Source organism: Crassostrea angulata, chromosome 6 (genome assembly GCF_025612915.1).
Source record: "Crassostrea angulata isolate pt1a10 chromosome 6, ASM2561291v2, whole genome shotgun sequence".
Lineage (NCBI taxonomy): Eukaryota > Metazoa > Mollusca > Bivalvia > Ostreida > Ostreidae > Magallana > Magallana angulata.
The window spans coordinates 25,245,061-25,269,800 of NC_069116.1; the positions used below are offsets into that span (position 1 = coordinate 25,245,061).

General features: G+C 33.4%; 1 protein-coding gene across 2 annotated transcripts in view; it reads left to right on the forward strand.

Moving 5' to 3' along the window:
• Positions 1-24,740, forward strand: part of LOC128189696 (neurogenic locus notch homolog protein 3-like) — a 58,047-nt gene that overhangs the window by 20,211 nt on the left and 13,096 nt on the right. Inside the window, exon 2 of one of the 2 annotated variants that reach the window (XM_052861408.1) lies at positions 16,997-17,361. In XM_052861408.1, the coding sequence (XP_052717368.1) occupies positions 17,001-17,361 (361 nt within the window). In that variant the 5' untranslated portion in view covers positions 16,997-17,000. Of the gene's footprint in view, positions 1-16,996; positions 17,362-21,114; positions 21,503-24,740 lie in introns of those variants that run through there. The other variant, XM_052861407.1, reaches the window with a different exon arrangement.

A 24,740-nucleotide genomic window follows, 5' to 3' on the forward strand; every position in this document is an offset into this window, starting at 1 on the left:
GTTGACAGGTCACACCCGCTGTGTGCTCTTTGTCGTAATCTGGAGAAAACGGAAAAGTCTGTAGACAATTAGGTTATTAACAATTAGTATGAAAAACATCACTCAGCATGCGACCTAGTGGAAGATTGTATTTGCTGTCAAGGTCGTTGTATCGACCAAAGAACTTACAAAAAGATGACTTCAAACGAGACTGTTGATAGTCTTGTTTTATCAACTTGTTTGTCAGTAGCTTGCCTCACCTTAGAAACTGTTCATACGAAGAGCATGTCCTTGCGTATCGAATTAACCGAGAGACAAAAACACCATATGCAGGTGATAAAGGTATATTGCTACATGAGTAAGGAAAGTTGACTATAGAAAATTTGAAGTCATCGCGTTTATCATAAAGTTTTGTTGCTAGGTTACCATCAATGTCCATTTTCAGTAAAATATCCAAATATGAAACAGATGATGCAGACTCTCTGGTATCTTTTATTTCAAGTCCACTGGGATATATCGAGTCGACGTAAGTATGGAAATAACAATTGTTAATTGATAATAAGTCGTCGATATACCTGAATGTGTAGTTGAAGGCCACAGCGAGCGATTTATTTTTATCACGTACAAGTTTTTGATTAAATTTTGCTTCGTAAGAATACAAAATAGGTCTGCTAACAATGGGGCATAATTGGTACCTTTCTTGAACAAATTTTCAAGGTCAAATGTGAAGGCCGTAGCAGAATTATATGGAAAGTTCATGTCCAGAGCATATCTTTTCCCCTTTGCTCCAAAATGGTTCATACTTCACCCACATGGTGCCTTTAATCAAACGGTATGCAGTGATTTTGAATGATGTTTGAAGATCAAGTGTCAAGGTCATATCGGATTAAAGAAAATCCTTTTAAAGAGCATATTTATACTCTTCACTTAGCCCTTTAATTTTTGGCTAATACTTTACTTAAACAGAGCTTTTTTGGTTATTGGTGCGCAGTGACCTTGAACAAATATCGTTGCTTTGCTGCTGTCTGTCGGTCGGTCTGTTGGTCCACCAACAGTTTCCATTCATTTTCTTCGCAGAGGATGAACATATTGAAATGAAATTTGGTATACAGGTTTATCATGATAATATCTAGATCAAGTTCGAGATTGGATACGATCGAGCAATTTTCGACAGAGTTATGGCCCTTGGACGAAGAAAAATTCTAGTTTTTAGCAGTTTCCGCTCATTTTCTACGCAGAGGATGAACATATTGAAATGAAATTTGGTATACAGGTTTATCATGATAATGTCTAGGTCAAGTTTGATATTGGGTACGATCGAGCAATTTTCGACGGAGTAATGGCCCTTGCACATAGAAAAATTCTAGTTTTTTGCAGTTTCCGCTCATTTTCTTCGCAGAGGATGAACATATTGAAATGAAATTTGGTATACAGGTTTAACATGATAATATCTAGGTCAAGTTTAATTTGGGGTATGATAGAGCAATTTTCGACGGAGTTATGGCCCTTGCACATAGAAAAATTCTAGTTTTTTGCAGTTTCCGCTCATTTTCTTCGCAGAGGATGAACATATTGAAATGAAATTTGGTATACAGGTTTAACATGATAATATCTAGGTCAAGTTTAATTTGGGGTATGATAGAGCAGTTTTCGACAGTGTTTTGGCCCTTGGACTTAGAAAAATTCCAGTTATTTGAAGTTTACGTTCATTTTCTTTGTGGATGTTTCCAAGGGAGGGGGGCATAAGTGTTTCACAAACATCTCTTGTTTCTTTTTTAGTTACTCTGTTCAGATTGAACAAAAAATGCCTGTATATAAGGGGTAATTAGATTTTATTAGTAGTTCAATGCCTGTTGGAAAATTTCGAAGCTATAGGCCTAAGTCTAGACAGAATTCTCCTAAAGTCTGTTCATCATATTGTCCACGACTTAAGCGGGGCCCTATGAGATGGTTACCATTTCAATGTTGTCTAGTTGTATTATGTGTCTGGACAGATAGCGAGAGAAAGAGGGGGAATGAATTCTTATATGAGGAAAAATTATAACTATTATAAGAGAAAGAGAGGTACATATCTTCAGTAACTTTGACATTTCATCTTTGCTGCTAATAACTACAGCTGATATACTGAATGGCTGTCGGTAAGCGAAAATCGTTGTGTATATAAACCGACTAAGATCAGTTATTGTGCTTAATTAGGCCGGCTCGTGGATCGGGATATATACTTAAATATATACAGAATTATTAGAAATACTTTATTTCCACAAATGCAGTAAATAGAGAGAGAAATTAAAATCAATCCGTGCACAAAAAGCTACACCGTTAATTGCAGACTTTGCAGACTTTACTATGACAGGCAATAACTCCCTAGTCGTCAACCCGAATTTTTTTCAGTCTGGGGGCTAAAGACCTGCAACTACCCTACATCCACCAATGAGAGAAATAAACTGAATACATTTGATAATGTATAAATTTAAAGCCCTCTACCTAAACTGTACAATTTATGTTTCTTGTACATGAGTTACCAGACTTGAGCGGGGCCAATATGACTACAAGATATTTTAATATACTGTTGTACCCTTGTATGTCTGTCCGTCTGTTGTTCTTTCCGTAACAAACATTTTTGTCAAATTTTCCCTAACAACTAATCATCGGAAGTGCTAGAAATTTCAACACATTCTTTGTTTAGGCATGTCATATGATCTATTTTTCTACCAATCGGGCGTCATCCTTCTGTTAAATGACTACTTTTTTTATTTTTATCCTAAATTTTCAATCCAATTATCGTCACATATTTCTAAGCAACTATTCATCGCAGATAATTAGAATTTTAAGACACTCTTAATTTATGCATGTCATTATTTGTTTTTTTTGTACTAATCAGGCGTTAACTTCCTTTTAATTTAAATGACGACTTTGTTTATTTCTAGCCTAATTTTCGTCAAAGATTTCTTCGGCAACTATCCAATGCAGATGTTTGAAATTTTCACAAAATCTATGTTTAGGTATACTTTATCGTGAGATTTATTTTTGTATCAATCGGACATCGACTTCCTGTTAAATGTAGACTTACACACTAGTTGTGGTTCACAGATATCTTGTCTCATTATGTGAAATCCGAAACACCATCATGAAATAGGCTAAATGGCTAAAGCTAGCTTTATCCCATACTGCTTGACTAAATACAAGTATTGCGGTATGGTATGTATTTGTTGAATTTCAGATGATGTTCTTGAAGAGCTTATCTTTATTTTCAAGGTATTGATCCGAATCTATCGAGTACTCAATAATTTGCTTTTAAATGGCAAGGTTAATTATCATTGTTCAACGCTGCCTGGGTTTGTTAGCAATGCTGGGTCTTTCTAGGATTCCCGATATAAATTTAGTAAGCCTTGCTTCCCCTTTGTCATAAAACCAAATAATTTTATTAATGGTTACGTAGAACCTTACAGCCCGGAGCCTCATGGGTTGGGCCAAGCATGCAAAAAGGCCACATTTTTATTAATTGTCCGGTCTCTTTCTACATATGTGGGAAAATCTACTAGTAAATGCATGATTATGATGTCCATAGAGCCCCCTATAAAAATTGTGAAACCCGTGGCAATTGGGTCAAGGGTTCATGTCCTAGGGCGGGCAAATTTGACTACATAGCGAAGGAGTATGAAATCTTTGAAAAATACTCTCAATTTTGATTTGAGAAAAATTAAATGCATGTTCAGAAAACCCTCTACCTAAATTGTAAAATGCATGCACCTTGGGTCAGGGTGTGGCCATTGTAAAAATGTATTAAATTTAAGAAAATCTTCTGCTCTTTTTCGATATACACTCAACAAAACTTCTAAGTGTTCAGCCGTATATATAGAATAGATTAAAAATTACGAAATAAAATAATGTAAATTTTTCAACATTTCGTAACTGATATGTCTTTAAATCAATAGCACAACTAATATACGACAATAACGATTGAAATCAATTACCCGTGACGAAACTTCAAAACATTAAATTGGTAATTTTCTGCGCGTGCTTTATTAAAATGATTGGCCAATTTTTTATGATTGATATTAGTCTTTGATGATAGTTTAAGAAAGAAAACAACATTAAGATTAACATGACCAAAATTATCACCGAGAAAACAGTCAGAGCCACTGGAATATTGGTGTCTGGATTGTTTCTAAGACAAATTGTATTCACTGTTTATTTTTGTCCTCGACTTGGTTTTAAATATGAAACAATCCGAAGGAAACGTCATTTTGACATAATTTTTCTCTTCCATAAGTGTAACGTTCAGTTTGATTAATCAGATTGGTGCTACGTCATTTCCATCGGCAACTTAAAACAACCCAAAAGCTCTGAGCAAAATTAAACGAAATTGGAAGTGTTTGTGATATTTAGCAGGTGTCAACTGGTGGCCAATGCATTATTCATAATATTTGAAAGTTTAATAGAAATCAGTCACCCCGACGACAAAGCAAATAAATGTTCTTATTTCATACAGCAAATAAATTTTACCGGTGGACACTTTTAAGTTTTGTTGAGTGTTTTTTAGATCAACTAAATGCATGGAGAAGATGTTGATAAAGCTCTCTACCTAGATTAAGAAGTGGATGACCTCCGCATGGCTTCATAGTCTTTTTTCTTCCACCTTAGTGAAATTTGCACAAAATTGCACAACTATACATACAGATTAAAAATTCAAAACGAACTTCTGGAAAAAAAATCCTCTTGACATCTTTTTAAACAACGCTTCATTTACAATTTTCTAGCAAAATACACACGTGCGTCCAGCAAGGCGTGAGACTTGTTTACCTCGAAGTTACACATGTGCTTGAAAATCAAGCCCGGGCCTTTTCACCCCCCCCCCTCCGGAAACAACACGCATCAAAAATTCAAATGACCTCGCATTATTACAAAAATGGGATAGTTAGATCTTTTACACATTGTTTTTCATCTCATAAAAATATCAGCTCCTGTCATGTGCGGAAACACCGCGAATTCAAAGGAAAATTCGGGAATTATTTTGCCTCAGCCATGTTCTGACGTGAACCTTCAGTGAAATTCTGTTATGACACCTAACACGGTGATGCTTATAAAAAGACAAGTTGCTGTCCTTTAAAAAAGGACTACAATGTGTGGACCATTTGCATGTGTTGCCAACGAAAACGTGAAAGCCTTAAGATTATTAGATTCCACCGACTCCAGCCCTCTGCTTATAACGACTAAATTTGTACGTTGTATTACGTATACATGTATGTATAACCGTGACTTTTTATCTCAGAATTTAAAGGGATCATACTTCTTAAATAATTATGATCTATCAATGAATTAAGTTTGCATGTATAGTATCAGGCATTCGGTGAATTCTACTATTTTCGCACACATTACGATTCGCACTACTTTGTTCACTATGCAGCGACAGCTTTGTGTAAATTAAAAATTTCATATTTTGATGCATTTTTCTTGAAATTTAAACTTTTATACAGTGACATAATTATTCAATCATACTTAAATGCTTAAACAAATTTAATCGGGAAGTTCTCTAGCCTCGCCTACTATGAAAGTAAAGTTAAGTTACATGTGTATTCGGAAAAAAACAAAACATTGCAAATTATGCTATTTGATGCATGTTGTAGTTTCGGCATAACATTAACTTATTTCATAATACTGATAGTTCATATCACATGCCAATCATTTCTTTAAAAGGAATACTTTGTTTCTGTGCTGTTTACCGACAACTTTACAAGTACAGCGCCTTTGAACTTATGTGTGCATACAATGTATGGCACGGAATCCCGATCCCGATTCAGATAAACGACCATTCTCAGTAATAAGGTGCAATCAGTGTCGTCGGTTCTCAGAGTGAGGAAAACATGAGAGGGACAAACATACCACACGCTTATAATGTCTATTATATGTGATTAATTTGTCACAATAACATTAACCTAGTTAGTGGTCTGGTGTACAAAAAAAAAATATTGTTGAAGTATATTAAACGATACATACGTTACTGTCGCCGCTTCCGTATTTTCTTATAGAATTGGAGCTTTTAGATAAAGCTCTTTATCAGTCATTTTTTAACTTTGCTTTTATCTTATGAATATGTATAAAGAAATGCAGGGAACTGATGTAGATGTAGATGTACACCTGCATTTTTTATTTATGACTGCAACTTTCGATGTCGCCGAGTCTCGATTACATACGTTACTACATTTTTATATTTGCATTTTTTTCAGTAATGTTCGTACAATTTATACTGTAATCAGACAAAATTTTCTAGCATGCTATCTAAAACATGTTTGATCCTCAAAAAAGGCGTAATGATACAAAAATATAAATTATTTATCGGCAATTGCGCACACAACGAAGGTTGTATTTTTTGTGATACACACGTTACCAGTCTTTCACCGATGGTTAAATTAGAAAGTTTTTTGGTTTTTTTATAAATAATGTGATTAACATCCGTCATTTATTTATAATCAATACAAAATAGAATAATAAAGTGATTTTTAATTAGTAAGCTTGTTGATAAGAGTATGAAAATTACATACGTTACCGATACTTACGTTACCATATAGACGAAACTAACAGAAATAAATCAAACTAACTTTACACCATTGTTCCACGTGATTTGAATATTATTGCTTACGTCATGTGAAAGTTATCATCGAGGGAAAATTGAAGGTCATTGCGCTAGTTGGATGGAAAAAAATTGAAATAGCCTTATCTCGGACTTCACGTGAGTATATCTTTAAAATATTGGTAAATGTTTAAGGTATATATATTCTGGTTCTTGAATCCATTACAATGCTAAATCAAATGAATGTTATAACTTTTCTAAGTTTAATTTGTTACAAATGACTTTCAAAAATTTGATACATACGTTACATAAGGTAACGTATGTATACAAATATTAGTGCTTCGATATTGTAAAGATTGTTCCTATGAAATGAACGTTACAATATGTTTGGTTTACATTACCTTTTTCTTTAATATTCCAAAGCAATGATTTTGTATTATTTCTTTTAATTTGACCTGATATTTACAAATCTTAACGAATATTTTAAACAGATATCAGAGAAATCTTCTTTGATCTAAGCTCACTATGTGACACAAAAATATTGAGTGTTTTGTTCGATTTTTTTATTCTAAAATTACTGAATACAATAAAATGCATCAGTGTCTTTCTGTGTGTAACTATAAATACGTGATAATATTCTATTAACCCCAATTATTTACGGTAACGTAGGTATCAATTTATACGTTACTTTACATATTATCTTTAAGGATGGCCAAAAGTCGTGCTGAAATTCAAAAGGCGTACAGGGAACGACAGAAAGCGAAGGGACCGACATTTCTACAGAAGGAAAGACAGAGAGCACAGAGTAATTATGTACCTGCAGCCAGTATGAACAAACGAAAATTAACAGAAAGAAATCAAAAAGCGAAACTTAGAAATAGATTATCAAGGTTGAAAAAGAAAGAACAACAGCAAAATATAGATTTACTAAATGAGTCAGATACCAATGTATGTACTAGCGGTTATGGCTCTATGGATCATGGACTATCCGACAGAAGGGAATCGGATCCAGGACCGTCAACCCGATCAACACCATCCGCCACACCACTAATAGTGAAACTACCAAATTATAAGCAAACAAAAAAGGGATCAGGGCTTAAGAAAACAAAAAAGAGAGCACTTGCTAGAGCTAGGAAATCAATAAAGAAAATGGAAGACGAAATTAAATCACTGAAAAAAAAAGCTCAAAACAAAAAGCAAACAAATAGAAAAAATGAGAACAAAAGTAAACAAAAAATCGGGAGAGAAAAATTTAACTCCACGAAAAGAGACTGACAACGATATATCAGAACTCCAATTAACACCAAGAAGGAAAGGAAAGACAAGAAGAAAACTCATTTTAGGAAATGCTGTTTTACAAGAAATAAATGATAGTAAAAAATGCACAACCAGAAAATCAAGATCGCTGCTACACAATATCGTGGCAGGTCGTGTGACTAGGAAGTATCGCTTACTTTCAGAAATAAGTAAATCTACAGGTCTCAGCAGTCTTTACAGGTGTAAATATAAGAAACTGGAGAAATATATTGAAAAGAGAAAGAGTCTGACAAAAACAATCCTTGTTTCAGTTCATGAGTTCCTGCAAAGAGAAGACAACTGTCGGATTCAGCCAGGGAAATCTGATTCCAAAAAAGATGAAAATGGGGATAAACGACAGACAGCTATACTCACTGACTATATGAGCAATCTGCATGCGAAATATTTGTCAGAAAACCCAGAAACAAAGGTATCATTTGCTTCCTTCTGTAGGATGCGACCAAAGAATGTTCTGCTTGCTTCATTCATTTCCAGAAATGCATGCCAGTGTATCCGACATCAGAACATTGCTCTCAAGGTCCAGTCATTGAGAAAACTTGGTGCAGACATGAATGAAAATCCTGAGAATGCTTTAAAAGAAATGAATAACTTCAGTAACACAATGAGCAAATTGCCTGACGAAATTCCTTATAAAGTATGGAGGAAGGTGCCATTGGAAAACGGTGTCCACAAAATGAGAATAGTTGAAGAAACAAAAGACAAAGAAGCATTTTCTCTCATGTTCCAGGCAGAAATGGCAGATTTCTCTGAACACGTTAAAAGAGTTAAGCAACAGTTTTTTGAACTACGACGCTTAAAGGAAAGTCTTCCAGAGCATGGATTCATTCTGCAAATGGACTTTGCAGAAAATTTTTCCTGTCGTTCTTTAGATGAGGTGCAAACAGCATATTGGAATCAAACGGCAGTTACACTTCATCCAGTTGTGATGTATTACAGAAAGGATGAGACACTTAAACATAAATCATTGGTCATTATTTCAGATGAAACCAATCATTCTGCATCTACCGTTTGTGCATTTTTGGATGTTATAGTCCCCAGAATTAAAGAATTAGACACACAAGTAAACATTCATTATTGGACCGACTCACCTTCGAGTCAGTACAGGAACAGATTCGTTTTCGAAACTATTGCAAAGCATTAAACTATTTATGGCATGAAAGCTATTTGGAATTACTTCGAAGCTGGTCATGGCAAAGGGCCCTGCGATTGCTTAGGAGGAACAACAAAACGTCTTGCTGATGAGGCTGTGCGGCAAGGAAAGGTTGAGATCCAAGATGCGAAAGATTTCTATGAGTGGGCAAGCAAGTCAAACATGAAAGAAGTCGATTTCGTCTTTGTTGGAAAGGACATATGTGAGAAAAAGAAAACTGAAATAAAAAATGAACCAATCAAACCGGTTAAAGACACAATGAAGCTCCATGCTGTTGTTGGGATTTCAGAAAACGCAATACTTATCAGGGTTACAAGTTGTTATTGTGAACTTTGCATGGCAGGTATGTACTGTAACACATGGGTTTCCATAACCCTACAAAGAAAGGCAAAACGTCCCAGGGGTACTGCGATGTTGGAAACTGTAGAAAATATTCCTGTTGCTGATAAAGAAACAGTTGAAAGGGGTCCAGAGAGACAAGAGAGGCACGAGGAGAGTCTTGATGATGTGATGAATCCTGAAAATATCAGTGATTTGACCTCTATACCAATGCCTGCCGCGGTTACACCAGAATCATCTGCAATTTCTTCTGCAGTTGGTAGTTTTGTTGCTTGTGCCTACAGTGGTCACTGGTATATAGGTCAAATCACAGATATTGACGAAGAAGACAAAGAACTTGAAGTAAATTTTATGGAAAGGTCAAAGAATTTGTACCGCTGGACAAATAGAAAAGATCAGATTTGGGTACCATACAGTGATGTTCTGTGCGAGATATCACAGCCTATTCCATCAGGAAAATCAGCACGAAATTTTATTTTGGACAAATTTGACCGTTCTAAAATTGAATCAAAGTTTACTGGTTAAAATTCATCACAAATACATACGTTACGTAAATATTTGTGTATTGTCCAGTGCGATGTTCTTTAACGGTACTTTAAAATAATATTGGATTTTCTTAAAGAACATTTGTATTCATAAATGCAGTAATAGTTCATTGATTATAATCATCAATGTATCTGATATCATTAAAGTATATGTGTTTAAGCAGAAAAAAATGATTTTAGTGTTAGTTTATGAGTGTTTAAATTTTTTACAAAATCAATTTCTTTCAGCGACTCAAGTTATCATTATAGATATCAATTATAATATATACGACAAAAAATGTTATGCCAGTGTAGGCATGTCAGTTGAATCTCGAACATCACACCGTCTTGTATCCTGGTGATACATACGTTACCATTTATCACCTTTTTTGACGGAATGTATAATGATTATAAAATGGATGTGATACGTGCAATATGATATTGTTTTAAAAGAAGAAATCAAATACCTTTTATTTTCATCAATATTTTTTTATTTCAAGATATATTGGGCTTAACAGATAATTCTGTAAGTAGATGTACATTACCATTTTCACTTGCTTGTTTTAAGATGAAAGATAAATTTGTAAAATTAAAACAAAGTTTATGTAAAGTAATATTTTCGTTACAAATTCAAAATAGAAAACTGTTCTAAAAGTTATGTTCCAAAGAAAAAAATCAGATTAGTTTAAATAATTTCTGACAGTTATGAACATAACATGTGGTTACGTATGTATCAATGAGAAAAAATAATGTCACAGATACCTTATTTTGCAGTAATTTTTCTCAAAGACCAGATAAATGGTGTTGTTGATATTCTAAAATTATTTTGTTGAAACCTTGCTTTTTTGAAAAATGAATAAGTTGAAGTGCCATCCGAAATATTATTTTTTGAAATCTTGTTAGGCTTATTTGCACCTTATTACTGAGAATGGGCGTAAACGTGTGCTAGCCTGGTTCCCTGAGCAACCCATTACGCACAGGAACCAGGCTAGTTCATGCGCAGGCTGAATTTTCCCCATAGCATCCGGTTTAACCTCGCTTATATATTTTCTGCGTGGACCTCAGGGTCCACGCAAAAATGTATTAAGTGATAAAAAATCTTTAATTCCCCAGTAGTTGACAAAAAAAAGGAGCATAATTATGATGTTCATAAAAACCTTTTCCTATATTGTGAAATTCATGGCCCCTTGACCTTATTATTTTGAAAACGAATTTAAACTTGGACAGGAGAAAAGCTGTCAATGTGATAGCAAACCGTCTTGTGTGTGAACAGTATCCATAATCCATTTGTCAAACCTGAATTGATGGACACTACCTATCACGAGAAATTGGGTACTCCACATGCAATACTTTGCCTAAAATGACTAAGTTCCACAGCTGGTAATTATGCACACCTCTTTTAAAGAACAACTTCCTATCTTGAAAACTGTAGGAGGAGTTATCCGTACAGTAGGGGTACCCTATATGCAATATTTTGCCAAAAATGACTAAGTTCATCAGCTGGTATTTTTTTCATAAATTATCGGAAATGAAAATCCTAGTAATATGCACACCTCCGATATATGTCCAATTGATCTTTTAAAGAACAACTTCCTATCTTGAAAACTGTAGGAGGAGTTATCCGTATAATAAGGGTGCCCTTCAGCGGCCTGCCAGCCCGCCATTTTCAACATTTCAATAACCAGATATTTCCTTTGGAAAACCCGGTAAACAATCTTTCTCCCTATTTCCAAAGCAAGAGGAGATAAATTGTAAATGTTATGAACACCTTAGAGCTTTCTACATTAATTTTGAAATTTTAAACCCTAAGTCAGGGGTTCGGGCCCTTGGGGTTGGAATAATTTTGCCACATATTGAAATTGTATAAATATTCATAATTGTTTTCTATGCTTTAAAGGGACTTAGACACGATTTGAAGTTTATAATGCTATGCCAAAATTTGAAAGTCAAATATCAAGTTATAAGCAAGATGCACAGTTCATAATTCTTTGTTTTGTAAACAAAGCTCGAATATTGTCATTTTTTACATATGTATAGTATTGGTGTAAATTTCAATCAAATGTATCTTTCTTGTGTTGATAACAGTACTTATGAAGATACTGAGTTAGTTTAAATTGTTTTTTACGTATTATTTTGTCTAAGAAATGGTGATTCTCTACATCAATTCTTTGTAAACAACTATAAGACTCGAGTTTTGTTTACATTACAATCAATTTTTACCTCTGTATCTCGCTTGTATTTTGACCTTAACATTCAATATTTTGGTCAATCATTTAAAATGCACAAGTAAACCACATTATACATAAAAAATTAAAAAAATATTTTATCACAAATCGTGTCCAAGTAACAGTCGATGGAGATAAACTTAATGCAATATTATCTCCATAATATCGATGTTCTGTTCTTAAATTATGAAATTCACTGTCCATCGGGCAGGGGTTTACGCTTTCTTTTGTGGAGTGGGGGTGAAAAATATGGCAATATAGTGAACATACATTTTTAAGTCAGTAGAGTAACATACTGCAGTTTGACTAGGTACTAGGGCCTATTGAGTTAATAGTTGGCGCTCTTTGAAAATGTGAAATCCGTTGGTCTAGATCTGTTAAATTTAGTTGCAATTTGAATAAGAAGTCTTTTATTTCCATTTATGATAAGAGTAATATGAATTGTAAAATTTATAACCCTGCCAACCCCGGACCCCAAAAGGAGGGAACGAAATAAGCAAAAAGGACCATATTTTCAAAAATCTTCTGTACTTCCATATACGTTGAAAATAAAACTAAATGCAAAGTGTTGATGTCCATGAAGCCCTATATCAAAATTAGAAATTCCCGGTTCCTAAAGTCAGGGGTTCAGGCCAAAGGGCAGTCCAATACATATTTTGGAGAAACTAAATGCATGGTCATGATATCCATGAAGCCTTCTACCTACATGTTAATCCATGAAGCCTTCTACCTACATGTTAATTTTAAAGCCCATGTTTTGAGGGTTCAAACCTAAGGTATGGCAAATATGGCCATATAGTGAAAATATATCACAGCGAATTACAGAATACCAGTAGAGTTTTCAAAAGCTTGTGGGATTGCTCAGTAGGGTATTCAATTAGGTAAGCAAGTTATCACATCAGGTCTGAATTTAGGTCATGTGGTTACTCAAGTGTAGATTGTTATTTTACATTCAACCCATTCATATCGCACAAAGAGAACCTATAGAACACTCTCTCCTATTGTTATAAAACCACCCCCTTCTCCCACAATCGTCAGGGTCTGACAGGTATCGATAAGAGACCATCTTCACACTACCTCTACATCTGCATGAAAATAACCCCAACCAATCTCATACATGCTTTTATCTGTTTTATGAGAGGCGTAACTTTACAATACTGTAGGTAACGTACAAAGAAGCGCATTGAAGTGGTAAAAATGTTCGTTTGATTCGAATATTCTAAACTTTGAATCGAACGTCAATTGTTACATAAGACACACCCATTTCTTTTGAAACGAGGAAAACAGTATTCGTCACAATGCTTTCGGAACCGCCCCTCTTTTAAACAACACAAGCAGGAATTTCACACATGTACACAAAAACAAAAACACTTCCTTTCTTTCTTTTCTTTCTTTCTTTCCAACTATGCTCAGAAACAGTGATATTGTTCAAAAAAATAATATTTTAGTAACTTTAATTTGTGTTTTGAACTTCCTGTTACATGTACTGTATTGCAAATAAAGAAGAGTTTTTTTACAACATATATGCAAATGTTTCAGTTTTTCGTTTAAGAGGGTTCTTCGTCTTCTTCGATCTTCTGCATTTGTTGCTGTGTTCGCAGCTTGTTGAGGGGACTGGGATATGCGCGGGGCATGGAAAACAAATACGGAGAAAATATCGGGATTCAGCTTGTGTCCACATTTTGGTCCGCAGCCCTAGCTGCTTGTGTTGTTTAGAAGATGAGCGGTTCAGAAAGCATTTGCTACGAATACTGTTTTCCTCGTTAAAAAATAAATGGGCGTGTCCTATGTACCAATTGACGTTCGATACAAAGTTTGGAATATTCCATTCAAACGAACATTTTTACCACTTCAATGCATTTCATTGTAGAAAACAAGCATGAATTAATATTTCTCTCTCCTTTTGAAGAGTTCCAATAAATTTTTCTAAAGCAGTGAAAGCCCTTCCCTGATTGGTCGGAAGTAAAGGTGAATGTGAATATGACTTTGATACCTATCAGACCCTGAAGAGTGTAATGAAATGAGGGGAGGAGTTAACCAGACTGTCGGTGAAATGCCTCTCGGATTGGATGGTGCATTCGATGTTTCCACAGGAACTGGAAGAGTCTCTAGTACTTTGTTACTACATTCTGCTGGTTACTTAAAGTGCTCATTACATAGTGGAGGTCCAACTGCAATTACAGTCGCTCTTGGCTCTTAAAATATGAACCGAAATTGAACACAAAAAAGTATCAATAAAAAAATAAATAAAATTGGAGAGGCAAAAGGAATTAGAGATATTACAGTATTCTCCTTATGTACTGTTTTACACGTTTTGTTTTTAAATCAAGCAATTTTGTTTAACTACTCAATAATATTTTTACAATTTTTAAAACTTTTCTTAATGTTCCAGTTTATTTTAACAAATCCCAGGGTAAATTCCCTTATTGTTAACTGTAGCTTCTTGTGTCATTGTTTTCTTTTCTAACCGGAAATATACAGTTGTTATCAGCGTTACACCTTGACACGACATGGCGAGATTCAAAACATAGTATTTTATATTAAATAAGATCAACAATGTAGGATACGGGGTTCACAGAAATGAATACCCGATTTTAAACTGTAAATACTTGTGTATACAAGATATTTATGAGGCTGTATTAAAAATGTCCCATGCATAGAATATTTATTCTACTCAAAGTTATTTTAGGTTATCTGATCGATATATTTTGATAATACAGATCAGTCCATATGGACACCCGATAATGTTGTCAATTAATTTGCCAATTGCACTAAGAAATCTGCCGTTTTAAATCCACATTGTCATCGCTATATAATCCCCATCCTCTAGCACCGTTATAAGAAGAAGAGGAATGTATTTGTATATTGTATCTTGAGGGAAAGGTGCCAATATCATAAATTTATCAAATGCCAAATCCCCACCTAAATGTTTCGTAACAAGTCTTTTTAAATATTTCCGATAAACGAGTAAAAGTTCATCTTTAAAAGTGGTTTTTCGGTGTTTTTGTACCAGTTATTGGAATCCCAAACCGAGGACATCCAGAGAAGTTTGATTAAATACTAACAAAGTAGAAGAAAGATTTAGTAAATTCTTGAACTTGTTCAAAAGATAATACATCTAATGTTATCTTTTGCTTATATATCTGTATAAAAAAATTACGACCTACCACAGTTAGCTGTGAAGGATCACGGATTAAAAAAAAAAAAAAATTATTAAAGGGACCTAGACACATTTATCAAAATGTTATAATTATTTTTCTGTAACAAATGATTTGTTTGTGTATTTTGAATGATTCACCAAAATTTGAATGCTAGAAATCAAGTTACAAGCGAGGTATTGGGAAAGAAGTCAGTGTTATGTTAATAAAGCTCGAGTCTTGTATTTGTTTACAAATAATGTAAAGTAAAGAAATTATGATTTTTTTACAAAATAACTTGTTGCAACAAGATAAACTGATTTAACTTGTTCCTAAATACTTTAATCAACAACAAAAAGCAACACTAAAGTGAAATTTACACCAATACAATGCAATTTGTAAACAATAACAAAACTCAAGCTTTGTTTTATTTTAACCTCTGTAACTTGCTTGTAACTCTATAATTGATTTTCAAATTTTGACAAAGCATTAAAAACACCCATATTAACCATTATAGACAACAGAAATGAAAAAAAACAAACAACAAATTTTGAATTTTTTTTTTAGCTCAAATCGTGTCCAAGTCCCTTTACAGAATATCTTTGTTTAAGAATTGTCTTGGTTTTCTTGGTTTTTAAACTACAATTTTGGCAACCATGTTTTTGTTTAAAGTCAACAGCAATAAGGAAAGAAGCCACCAAATGCAATTTGATGGGTGTTTTTAACAAAAGAAATATATCAAACTTTTATGGGAGACAAAAAAAAGTGCCCTGATATCAATCGCGTGGCGCATATTAGAGAATGATACATGTAGTGCGACAATCTTGTCCAATGCAAAAACAAAACGTTTGGGTTATTATTTTACGTCACATTGCACGGGATAGGATAGAGCTGGAGCAAGCATACAGTGCAAAATGACGAACACTTATTGAGTACGAGTGGATATTTCACACAATTCATGAATCCAAGTACAGTACCGATCAGAGCCAACCTAACACCAGAGTAAACCCCAACTAAACTGCGGGTTCATTTTTGGGGTCTACTTGGGGTTAACTCGAGGTCTGCTTTTTGAAAAATTGGGTACACTCGGGGTTTACTTTGGGTGCACTTGGAAATTGTTTTTGAGGTCAACTGTACGCACTGAAGTGAAAAGCAGACCTGTCTTTTATCTTACCATCCTACTTCCTGTAATTCCTGCCGCTTGTATATTCCGAATGCTGAGTTAGCGTCTGCTTTCATGGGTATACTTCGTACCGGGTCTACTCTTTGTGTCCACTCTGGGTTTAATCTGGATCCACTTTTGTAAACCAAGAAAGTAAACCAAGGGTTAAGTTGGGGTTTACTTTCTGTTAAGTTAGGGTCTGATCGGTACTGTATGTGTAATTCAAGTATAAAAACAACCATAGAAAGTAGCGCCCGGTTGCAATAGCAAACTATTATATAAATACTATTATGTTATGGTGGTAATGACCTATATCTCAGAACCAGGTTCAGAGGGTGGGAGATAATCTTACAAATTCAATAATGTTTAGAATACATTGTATTTTATTAACAATTAAAATTAGTTAATGGCTAATTATGATTGCATATAAATTTACACAACCGCTGCGTTGTTGTATGTATAATACAAATTAAAATGAAATTTAATTCGAAAAAAAATAAATTAGGTATTTCAAAATATGTTTATTCAAACTTATTTAGTGTAACCTAATTATGTAATATCCTCATTATACTCGTATCGGTTTGTTTCACAGAAAAATGCAAACAGTCCTTTGGCTCCTGGTTTTCGCCGTTTCATCAAAACTTTTATTTGGGAATGAAACCCAGTGTGGAGTTGGCGAAGAATGCATTTATAAACAATGGATGTCTTGGCAACCATGTACCGGAAGATGTGGTGTTGAAGCACAGATCAGACAAAGAGTATTTTGCTGTCCTGGGAGCTTGATGAATATTTCTGCAGCACTCCGTACTTTACAGTTGTGTACAAGAACATGTAAAGCACCCAAATACTATCTCACAGAGGGTAGACACTGTCGCAAGTGTATCAATCACGGTGTCCTCAATTACACGGCGAGGACTTGCTCTTGTCCAAAGACGTATAAGGGATTGTGCTGCCAAGGTGAGTTAGCTTACAGATAATGAAGCGAGGATTTGTCAGAGGATTAGAGGTGTCAAAAGGGCAGTGTTTATGAGAACATTTTCACCAATATAAGTAATACCTACAATAAATCTCCTGGAGGATAATGTATGTAAACATTTTTTTCCATCACATTTATCCTTGTCCAAGGGGTGCCTTAATTTGCTTAAGTAAATACAAACGAGATTTGTTGGCAATATTGACTTTCTGAACAACATTGTGCGTTGATTTAAATACATCACGTGTATAATCACGCATTTTTTACGTAGTCTTATATTAATTCATAAAACACTCTCTTGATAGAAATTAACAGAGCATTTTCCATTGATCAGTATTTTTAGAATAATTAATTTCTTAAGAATAATTGGGGAAAATTTCAACTCATTGACCAAATCTTTTTAATTTATATTTTGGAGAATTAAAATACAGTTCTTTTAAGCTTAAACTGAAATACCGGCCTCATGATATTTCAATTTCTGGTTTCCATTCCCTTTTTCGTTCTGCGCTTTAGCAACACAAAATTTTACGTCTTTATTCACATCCTCGAGCATAACAAAAGACGGGCTCAAGAGGTCACATCAGTACCACGAATGAATACATTCAGCTCTTAATATTTTACTACGAAAAGAACAATCGACTGAATCACGTTATTTCTGGCATAATATAATTAATTAAGAACTATTTTTAAAACACATTTTTTCTTAATACTACGTAATAATTAGCGTCAATATATATATATATATATATATATATATATATATATATATATATATATATATATATATATATATATATATATATATATATATATATATATGTGTGTGTGTTTTGCAGTTAGGGTTGCTTTTTTTTCTTTTATTATATTTTTACCGAACACTATTTTTTCTTTTATTATATTTTTACCGAACACTAAGAATATACTTTTGTTTTATATATATATATATATATATATATATATATATATATATATATATATATATATATATATATATATATATATATATATATATGCGATTCCATTAGTTAGCAAGGTCATGTTTAAACTTGAGTTTAATTCCCATCTCATTACGATTTCATTGCTCAAAAAGGAGATATCCATACTGCAAACGAGAAAACTAGGATTACTCGTGCAGCTCTCAGATCGATACACCTGTGAAAAGTTGTAACTTATGTTTTTTAATAACCCCCCCCCCCCTCTCTAGAAAATCACAAACATTTTTGTTCGTTAAAACATCCATTGAATATGGCGTATTAAACTGTAGTATCATTATGAACCCATTTTGTTTAAAGCTCTTAGGTGTCCTGACTAGTATTATTGAGAACGCAATTACATTCCCCAATCATTTTGAAAATCAGACCGACTCAATTTATGTTTAAGAATTGGAGGCTGAAAGTAGTTTGAATGTAGAACAAAACTTAAGTAATACGTTTGCATTTTGAACCTAGTTTATTTATTCACAGTAATGTCGAAGACAAACGCCGTTATTGTTAGCTTATAAGTTGGTGAATTTCAAAAATATGTGACTAGAATTTCATAAAGAAGTGAAAAGCTGTCGATGTGACAGCAAACCGGGTTTTCTTTTATGTGAACTGCATCCATAATCCATGTCCACCCTGAATTGATAAACAATACCTACCGTATCCAGGGCAATGGAATACCCTATATGTAATATTTTGCCAATATATGTCTAAGTTCAAAATCTGATATTTTTTTTAAAAAATTATCAGAAATCATAATCCTAGCAATATGCACACCTCTGATAAATGTACAATTAGTCTGCAAAAGAACAACTTCCTATCTTAAAAACTGTAGGAGGAGTTATCCGTACAATAAAGGTACCCAATATGCAATATTTTGCCCAAAAATGACTGAAGTTCAAAAGCTGGTATTTTTTTCATAAATTATCAGAAATCAAAAGCAATGTGCACACCTCTAAATATATGTGCAATTGATCTGCAAAAGAACAACTTCCTATCTTGATAACTGTAGGAGGAGTTATCCTTACAATGGGGGTACCTTTTTGGCTGCCGCCCGCCTGCCATTTTCAGCATTTCAATGACCGGATTTTTCCGTTGGAAAACCCAGTTAAAAACTCTCTGGGTGTGGGACTAGCAATAATTGATCTTCACACATGTAAATTTAAATAAGTGTAAACCAAACTCATTATGTAGAACATCATAAATTGGTCTTGCTGTTCGGGATACTTTGTCAAAAACAGACTTAATGTTTGCTTTATAAACCGAAGGACAGAATACAAACAAGCATTCTGAGAGTATTGCATAAGCAATACACGTCCCCTACCGGTTTGTATAATTCTATGAAAGCTTCGACGCATACATTATTTCAAAACTATTATAAACGAGATATTGTGCTTCAGAGATGAATGAACAGAGGAAATTCAAACTACATAGTTGATATAGAAATTAAATAAAAAATGGGTTAAATAATAGTCTTTATTTTATCTCCAGTTATTTCGCCAAGTCCATTAAGTATTTGCTGGTAGAAATTTGTGAAAACAATGCACTGAAATGCAGAATATCATTTCTTACCGTCTTCTGTTCCCTGAATCAACAGACTAACCCGATAGATAGCGAACCCGATTGTAATAATACAAAAAAAACCGCATCGATTAAATTTACAACACAATACTTGACACTTTTTTACAGATTGAACTTATTTGTTTGTTAGAAACAATAAAAGGCAAGGTACAATTAAATCACGATAGTATTACTGACTACATACTTTCCTCGTGTATTCAGTACAAACCGAACCCGATAACGAACCCGAACATTAAAAAAATGGAATATACAAAAATAATTTTTTCGAAAATATGTCAACCAGATGTTACAAAAGTGTAAACTTGATCTGTAGTTTGACATTTTGAAGCTGTTCAGCAAATTTCATATTATTCCTCAAACGCATAAAGAAAAAAATTTGGAAAACTGAAGTGGGACAGACAGACGGACGGACAGACGGACGGACGCAGAGGAAAGCTATAGTCCCCTCCGGTGAAAAGGGTAGGGGACTAATAAGGCAAATGAGTTATCAAAATATAACTTCCTTGTATAAATGATGAATGCAAAGAAGTATTCATTGCAATTCCTTTTAATATTACATATAGTAAAAACAATAATATAAATGATGGTCATATATTCAAAACTCAAGTTCGAAACCGGAAGATGCTATTGTTAAAAGCATATAGATTTAGTAAGTTCCTGGATGAAACCTTATGGTTATATGTTTTATTGAGAGGGGGCTCGTTTGTTATATCACTTATAAATGCCTTCTCGATCGTGCAAGCGATTTATTGACACATTCATGAAAACTATTTCTGAAGTAAGGAAACACGAAGTTAATAATTCTTATATCTACGGTCGGGTGTTAAGTTTAAGTTGACATCCTGACAGCAACGGAATAACGAATTGAAAAAATAAATCTATAATAGCGAAAAAATTTATAACTTCAAAAATTGCAACAGTTCTTTTTATTTCTTTAAGATCAGTCTTACGTATAATCCTCACTCAAAAAGAATCTTCTCATTTTCAAAGTATTTTAAGTTCAATATGGTCATTCGGATGTCTTTAAAACTTGGCATTCATTGTTAATGCTGGAAGTGATAACCTTAAGCCCTGGAAATCTCGATAATTAAATTTGAAAACTGCTTGGATCGATGGGCTAAATTTCTAGATTTCTCGATAGGTGCTTATAAAATCGGGATTTCAACACAAGTCTTGATCAGCTGAATTTAAAAGTCAACCATGCCTTCAACGCGACATTTGATATTCCCCGCACAGAAGATGCTACGAGTATATCCAATATTTCTGTGTTACTGTTTATGTTTAATTTCTGCTAAGGCAGATACAGTTTGTGATACACCAATATTCTGCACAGTGATGTCTTGGCATTCTTGGGAAGAATGCATTGGTGGATGTGGCAGTATCACTTATCAAAAAAGACTTCGTTTTCTTTGCTTTAATGAAAAAATATTTCAAAAACCTACTCGCGAAATGGTTATGAATTATTGCAACGTTTCGCTTTCTTACCCAATGAGCGAAACAAGACCTTGTACACAATGCCCGTACGGAAAATATAATATAACAACAAAGGCCTGTGAAATATGCAGTAAGTGTTTATATTCAAAATCATTGGTTTTTTAAATGGAAATTAACTCAAATTCCATCATGTTTGAATCGAATTTGGTTTAGTTGGTGTCTGATCATTTTTATATCGAAAACTAAGCAAGTTAATTGTTTGCTTTTCAATATGAAATTATCCTAACTTGTTGTTTTAAATGGAAGTTAAAAAAAAAATAAGATGATATCACTTAAAATTACAATTACTCTAGTTACATGTACCTTATAGCTATTAAATAATTTGATTTTACTGTCATATAAAGGGCGAGAGTGTGCATTAGCCGTTTCGTAAAGAAATACCAAAAAATGATTACTGATCAATGTGCATAACCAATTCAGGAACTCCAAAAAAACGTTTAGGCGGAAATATTCAAATACGGAAATCTAGCGATTAAAGAAAAAGAAAAAACCTGATTTGCTACAGAAGAAGACTATCTCAAGTTCAAGTTCAATTATAAATTGATTAAAACAAATGAACTATATTAGTGGGAATAATACTTTTTCAATATTCTAATTTCATCTTTTAGCTATCGTTATACATTGGTTCAATCAGTGATCGCCATTGGCAGGAGAAAGGGTTTAATTTTAATCGGATTTGATTTTAAAACGTATAAATATCATATCATATCGTGCAACAAACGAGTACGGTAGGGTAATCATTTGTTTACTGCTTTTAGATAACATAATGCTTGTTCATATTTAAAAAAAAAACACCACCTTTTTGTATTGCCAAAAGACATAGAGAGTCTTTTGAAATTGCTCTCATATATTTCTCATCTACACGATTATGTAAAGAGAGATATTGGTGAATTGTGTACGAATTTATTAGGGCTTTTCGACTTTCGGTCGAAAAGACCTATTGTTATTCTGATGTTTTATTATTATTATTAGGGCTTTTCGACTTTCGGTCGAAAAGACCTATTGTTTTTGTTCTGTTTTATTAGGGCTTTTCGACTTTCGGTCGAAAAGACCTATTGTTATTCTGATGTTTTATTATTATTATTAGGGCTTTTCGACTTTCGGTCGAAAAGACCTATTGTTATTCTGATGTTTTATTATTATTATTATTATTATTATTATTATTATTCTTTTTCTCGACAGATTTCCGTCAGCGATTTTTTGAAAACGAAAAGGATTTTAGAAATAACTATACAATAGTTTTATAGCATTTTTAAATGTCACCAGTATGTAAGGTTTTCGATTTCCGGTTCCGGTACTTCCGGTTTACACAAGCAAAATAGTAGAAATTAAATGAATCAATATATTGTATTTATTTTTAAAGGAAATTCGTTGTAATTTTAGAGTTAGATCAACCATGTCGAGTTGTTTAAAAAGTAAAGCGGCGGCGAGTTTCTATCTCTTATCAGTTTTGAGATTTTAGGCCTCAAACTTGAGAAAAGGGGGGATGAAAAAATAAAAAACTCAGAAAAGCTCAGGAATGTTCTTAGACGGATAGATATAGTTTATATAGATGTAATTAAGATATATTCCAAGTTTCATTGAATAGTATTGAGTACTTCCGGTTTTATGAGCCGATGAAAATTGTCTATGGGAGTTTCTATGTTAAATTGAATTCACGCATGTAACGTTTTCTCAAACAGTTTTCAAGCAAATATTTTTATATTTTGTATTTGAAATAAGGGACCTAATGCACAGACCGGAAAAGGTCCTGGGAAAAAAGTTCTAAAAGATAAGGGATCTAAAGGGGTCAATATCAAAAACGGCCCTTTAGCTGTAACTTTTTTATTGTTTATCCGATTTTCAAAATCTTTTCGGTTTATAGTTTGGAATAAAGAGTACAATTTAAAAAATATGGTCCGAGGGGGCACTTTTTGACTCCTTATAGGGGTTTAAAGGGTCTGAAAATGATAACTTTATCACATTCCAAAAAATTAAAATTCAAGAGTTATCTCGCTTTCCTCAATGAATGATTAGCATTAGAGCTTTTGGCATACCAAAACTCTTGAATCTTAAATGAGTACTTTGTTATATATGAATTTTTAGAACTTTTATTTCAGGAAACAAACGATATAGTTGGATAAAAAATTCTGAAGTTGTCTTTCTTTGAGCATTTAATTTCTGAAATGCTAACGTGTGGGTGTATGCTCATGATATTTTCCTAATTTTCAATATACAGATTCTGAGAGAAAATATGATAAATTTAATTAAGGGGTTTTAAGGGCTGTCGAAAAGCCCTTCCTTTTTGTTGGAGACAAAAATAGGTCTAGTTATTATTAGGGCTTTTCGACTTTCGGTCGAAAAGACCTATTGTTATTCTGATGTTTTATTATTATTATTATTATTCTTTTTCTCGACAGATTTTCCGTCAGCGATTTTTTGAAAACGAAAAGGATTTTAGAAATAACTATACAATAGTATTATAGCATTTTTAAATGTCACCAGTATGTAAGGTTTTAGACTTCCGGTTTCGGTACTTCCGGTTTACACAAGCAAAAAAGTAGAAATTAAATGAATCAATATATTGTTTTTATTTTTAAAGGAAATTTGTTGTAATTTTAGAGTTAGATCAACCATGTCGAGTTGTTTATAAGGTAAAGCGGCGGCAAGTTTCTATCTCTTATCAGTTTTGAGATTTTAGGCCTCAAACTTGAGAAAAGGGGGGATGAAAAAATAAAAAACTCAGAAAAGCTCAGGAATGTTCTTAAACGGATATATATTGTTTATATAGATGTAATTAAGATATATTCCAAGTTTCATTGAATAGTATTGAGTACTTCCGGTTTTATGAGCCGATGAAAATTGTCTATGGGAGTTTCTATGTTAAATTAAATGCACGCATGTAACGTTTTCTGAAACAGTTTTCAAGCAAATATTTTTATATTTTGTATTTGCAATAAGGGATCTAATGCGCAGACCGGAAAAGGTCTTGGGAAAAAAATTATGAAAAATAAGGGACCTGAAGGGGTCAGTAATAAAAACAGCCCTTTAGCTGTAACTTTTTTATTGTTTATCCGATTTTCAAAATCTTTTCGGTTTATACTTCAGAATAAAGAGTACAATTTAAAAAATATGGTCCGAGGGGGCACTTTTTGACTCCTTATAGGGGTTTTAAGGGTCTGAAAATGATAACTTTATCGCAATTCAATTTCAAGAGTTATCTCGCTTTGCTCAAAAAATGATTAGGATAGATATTGTGTTAATAAACGTAATTAAGATATATTCCAAGTTTCGTTGAATAGTGTCTAGTACTTCCGGTTTTATGAGCC